This window comes from Rhinopithecus bieti, unplaced genomic scaffold, assembly GCF_001698545.2.
Source record: "Rhinopithecus bieti isolate Rb0 unplaced genomic scaffold, ASM169854v2 scaffold_15117, whole genome shotgun sequence".
Classification (NCBI taxonomy): Eukaryota; Metazoa; Chordata; class Mammalia; order Primates; family Cercopithecidae; genus Rhinopithecus; species Rhinopithecus bieti.
The window spans coordinates 128,453-133,197 of record NW_016808014.1 but is presented as its reverse complement, the minus strand read 5'-3'; the positions used below and the strand labels follow the sequence as shown (position 1 = coordinate 133,197).

Below are 4,745 nucleotides of genomic sequence, written 5' to 3'. Positions count from 1 at the left end.
TTTTGAGACAGAGTCTCGCTCTGTTGCCCAGGATGGAGGGCAGTGACGTGATCTCGGCTCACTGCAAGCTCCGCCTCCCGGGTTCACGCCATTCTCCCACCTCAGCCTCCCAAGTAGTTGGGACTACAGGCACCCGCCACCACATCTGGCTAATTTTTTTTTTTTGTATTTTTAGTAGAGACGGGGTTTCACCATGTTAGCCAGGATGGTCTCGATCTCCTGACCTCGTGATCCTCCTGCCTCGGCCTCCCAAAGTGCTGGGATTACAGGCATGAGCCACCGCGCCCAGCCAAAGATATTCTTAAAGAAGGAACTGTTATCCCTCCTATTTGTCTGATTGGTGCTCAGTGGTTTCCAAAGTGCTTTCATGTGCTCAAGAGATGTTGCTGGCAGCAGTTAAGAGAAGCAGGGGGAGGAACAAGGGGTCAACCAGGCCTGAGTCCTCATTATGGTGCCACTTCTTCTGTGTTGCCTCAGTTAAGTCCCTTATCCTCCCCAAGACTGTGTCTCCACCTGTTTCATGAGGATACAAATGCTACTTGCTCTGCTCACTTTGCAGAGTCCTGGTAATGTCCAAAGAGCTAATGTGAGAAAGTGAAAAGTATAATGAATGGTTCCTGTGACATTCACTCATTCATTCATTTCACAGATATTACCGCACTCTACTTGTGCTGTGATTAGCAGATAGAGGGGGCTAGGACCAGTTCCCATTGTTGAGATTAAATGTGTAGGTAGAAGCCAGGCACAGTGGCTCACACCTGTAATCCTAGCACTTTGGGAGGCCAAGATGGGTGGATTACTTGAGCTCAGGAGTTCAAGACCAGCCTGGGCAACATAGTGAGACCCCTCTCAAAAAAAAAAAGTCTAGGTAGAGAGATAGGTAAAGGGAATAAAAGAATGTTCCATACAGCTGTGTGGTGCCTGCACTTGAGCTCAAACTAAACCAAGCACAGCAAAACTACAGAGGAAACAGACCCAATCCACTGCCCACAGCTGGTGGGCAGGCGTTTTTCCTCAGCTATCCCCTCCCTCCCAATTCTGCCCTGGCTCCTGTCTTCTGTAGTCAAAATGAACTCAACAGCCGTACTGAGTCAGCCAGCTCCCTTACAGAATTTCCACTGGGTCTCACATAGCTCAGTTCCCCCCAAGATATGGCCCTATACTCTGGTCTGGCCAGGGGAAAAAAGTAATTACAGCCATCTGCTTACAAAAAACAGGCAGAGAGATAAAAGAAGACGAGAGAGACACTCTCGCAACTAAATCAGAATGACACACTATTTAACCTAATTACCTGCAAAGCCGTATCCAGCCATTAAGGATCCATATTCTGTAATAGAATTTCCTGCTATGGAAATACTCACCCACGCACAGGATGTTGAAGCAGAAGCCCTGGCTGACGGACTTATTCACCAGCTGGTCAGGCAAGCTGTCAAACCCCACATGTCCAGCCAGGGGGACAGTTCGGCAACCTTCACCCTAATTTGGAAGGAGTGGGGAAGAAAATGAAAATGTGCTTAAAAGCAGTCTGGGTCTCACTTCTCCATCCAAATGTTCGCCGTGCAAGGAAGTCACACCCGTCCAGGTCCAGTGTGTCATCTCTTCCCTCAGCTACTCCCTGCTCCAAAGCAAAATGGCCCGTCAGCTTGGAAATCACAGATTCTTGGAGACAGGCATCCTCTAGGCTCAATAGTGAATGTCGCCACAGCTCCAGAGAAAATTACAGAGGAGCTTATTAGGGGCAGGAGAGTGGAGTTAGGGGAGGAGAATGCTGGCACCGGAGGTTCACAGACTCGGGTTAAATCTCCACCCAGTCATTTACAAGCTGAGTAACTTGCTGAGACTGTTCCTTCCACATCTGCCATCTGAGATAATATGGCATATCTTAGAGGTGACTGGGAGCCTCAGAAGCGCTAATACATGTAACGAGCTTAGTACATGCAGAAGTGTTCAGTAAGTATTACGAAAAGGGTTTAAAAAGCAATTATTGGGCCGGGTGCGGTGGCTCACACCTGTAATCCCAGCACTTTGGGAGGCCGTGGCGGGTGGATCACTTGAGGTCAGGAGTCCGACACCAGCCTGGCCAACATGGCGAAACCCTGTCTCTACCAAAAAAACAAAAAGTAGCCGGGCATGGTGGCGGGTGCCTGTAATCCCAGCTACTTGGGAGGCTGAGGCAGGAGAATTGCTTGAACCCTGGAGGTGGAGGTTGCAGTGAGCTGAGATCATGCCACTGCACTCCAGCCTGGGCAACAAAAGCGAAACTCTGTCTCAAAAATAAAATAAAATAAAATAAATTATTGACTGGCAAAATGTCTTACACCTGTAATCCCAACACTTTGGGAGGCCAAGGTGGGCGGATCACTTGAGGCAAAGAATTTGAGACCAGCCTGGGCAACACAGTGAGACAACGTCTCTACAAAAAAATCAAAAATTAGCTGGGCATGGTGGCATGTGCCTGTGTAGTCCCAGCTACTTGGGAGGCTGAGGTGGGAGGACTGCTTGTGTCCAGGAGGTAGAGGCTGCAGTGTGCTATGATGGCACCACTGCACTCCTGCCCAGGCGACAGAGCAAGATCCTGTCTTTAAAAAAAAAAAAAAAAAAGCAATTGTTCCTCTCTCTAGGACACTTTGAGGATCTACAAAGGCAGCGTAGTGTAGAGGTTAAGAGCAGAGGCTTTGAAATCTGGCAGGTGTGAGTTACAGCCTCATCTCCGCCACCTCCTGGCTGTGTCACCCTCAGACAAGTTATGTAAACTTCTCAAGTTTTCCCCATCCATAAAATTGGAAACTATTGAGTAGGAGTGTGAGGATTATACAGGATCACGCTCCTCAAGCCCTTAGCATAGTGCCTAGCATGTGGTGAGCATTCAATCAGCAGTAGCTGCTGTTGTTATTCACTGTGGGGTTATCGTTATACCCCCAGCCTAAAGGGTACTGCATGGAACACTGTGGCTCCCTATGGCTACAAGAAGCTGCCTCCGTGCTTCCTTTGGGTCCCTTGACTCCCTAAGGGTCAGCCAAGCCACTCCCAGCCCTGGAAAGCAGAGGGCCTTTGCTTTGCCTGCAAGACCCAAAGCTGCTTATAGTTAATGATTTTACAAAATAGGAGGAGCCTCAAACTGGGACAGGATTCCAAGGAGCCAGGGGGAAGCATAAAAGGGGCCTGCGTGGACTCAAGAAATGTGCCAACTACCAACCAACGGCCACAGGGGAGGGGAGGGGACAGGAGAGAAGGGAAGCTGGAGACAGTCAAGTTGACAAGAAGTGAGTACTATGTAAGGAGTCAGTTTCTGTTGGGTGGGGCTGCACCAAGCTTTCCATAACTAGAAAGATGCCAAGAGCAATCCAAGAAGGGCATGGTTAGTGCCAGGAGGCCCAGCCCAGCATCCCAGGCTGCACTAAGCAGACAGCTCTTCTGCTGGGCTGGACCAGTTTTTAGACTAGGTCCATAATAAGAGCACATTTTCACACTGTAAGGGGTGGGCTGTGAGGGTGGAGGAGCCTCTCAGCAGCCAACTTTGTCAGAACTGGCTCCCAGATAGCCCCTTCACACAGCTTTAGCTCTCACTCCCATCAGTGTCATTGGATCCTCTGAGGGCAAGCAACAGGGCTAGTGCCCGTGAATGCCATGTGGCAAGTTCATTACCCTCACACGTCTCACCCCACACACTCCCAGTGGAGAACTCTTAACAGACAGCCCATACCCCATCATTCAGTGAGAGTCGGCATATTTTCTGCCCCAGGGGGCCCCCTGAAGACAGCTGAGGCTGGGTGCAGTGGTTCACACCTGCAATCACAGCACTTTGGGAGGCCGAAGTGGGCGGATCTCTTGAGCCCAGGAGTTTGAGACCAGACTGAGCAACATGGCAAAACCCCACCTCAACAACAAGAAAAATACAAAAATGAGCCCCGCATGGTGGCGTGAGCCTGTGGTCTCAGCTACTCAGCAGGCTGAAGTGGGAGGATCACCTGAGCCCAGGAGGTCGAGGCTGCAGTCAGCCATGATCTCGCCATTGCACTCCAGCCTGGGTAACAGAGCAAGACCCTATCTTGGCCGGCACGGTGGCTCACGCCTGTAATCCCACCACTTTGGGAGGCCGAGGCGGGCGGATCACGAGGTCAGGAGATGGAGACCATCCTGGCTAACATGGTGAAACTCTGTCTCTACTAAAAATACAAAAAATTAGCCGGGAGTGGTGGTGGGCGCCTGTAGTCCCAGCTACTCGGGAGGCTGAGGCAGGAGAATGGAGGCGGAGCTTGCAGTGAGCGGAGATCGCGCCACTGCACTCCAGCCTGGGCGACAGATTGAGACTCTGTCTCAAAAAAAAAAAAAAAAAAAAAAAAAAATGAGCCTCATGTGTGGTTCACATCACTCAAGGCTTTGTTCTACATTCACCCCTTTCTGCTTCTCCTTCCCATTTCCCCTTCTCTTTATTAAAGCAAACAAAGTAAGATGCAAGATTCCCACTGCTAGTTCTTGGTCCCCAATGCTGCAGGGGAGTCAGGGACATGAGAACTAACACGCTTTCTTAAGGGAGCCTCCGATGTAGCAGGCATCGGAAATTGAGGTGGACTCAAAGAGTTGAGGTTTCCTGAGCCAATTGTTATCATCCCTGGCTGCCTCTTCCGGCCTCCAACAAATTCAGCACCATGATGCTTCAAGTGCTCCAAAGCCAAAAGCAGAGGAAATGAATTTTCAAACTGAAGACAGTGGAAGGTAGTGGAAAGAGCTTCACACCTTATTCC

The 4,745-nt window shown here is 50.1% G+C and overlaps 1 protein-coding gene across 4 annotated transcripts in view; it reads right to left on the bottom strand.

The window, feature by feature from the left end:
- The window catches only part of SEPTIN6 (septin 6), an 85,070-nt gene that overhangs the window by 60,379 nt on the left and 19,946 nt on the right, over positions 1 to 4,745 (bottom strand). For all 4 annotated transcript variants that reach the window (XM_017885152.1, XM_017885155.1, XM_017885153.1 and 1 more), the window contains one exon: positions 1,362 to 1,476. In XM_017885152.1, the coding sequence (XP_017740641.1) occupies positions 1,362 to 1,476 (115 nt within the window). The remainder of the gene's footprint in view (positions 1 to 1,361; positions 1,477 to 4,745) is intronic.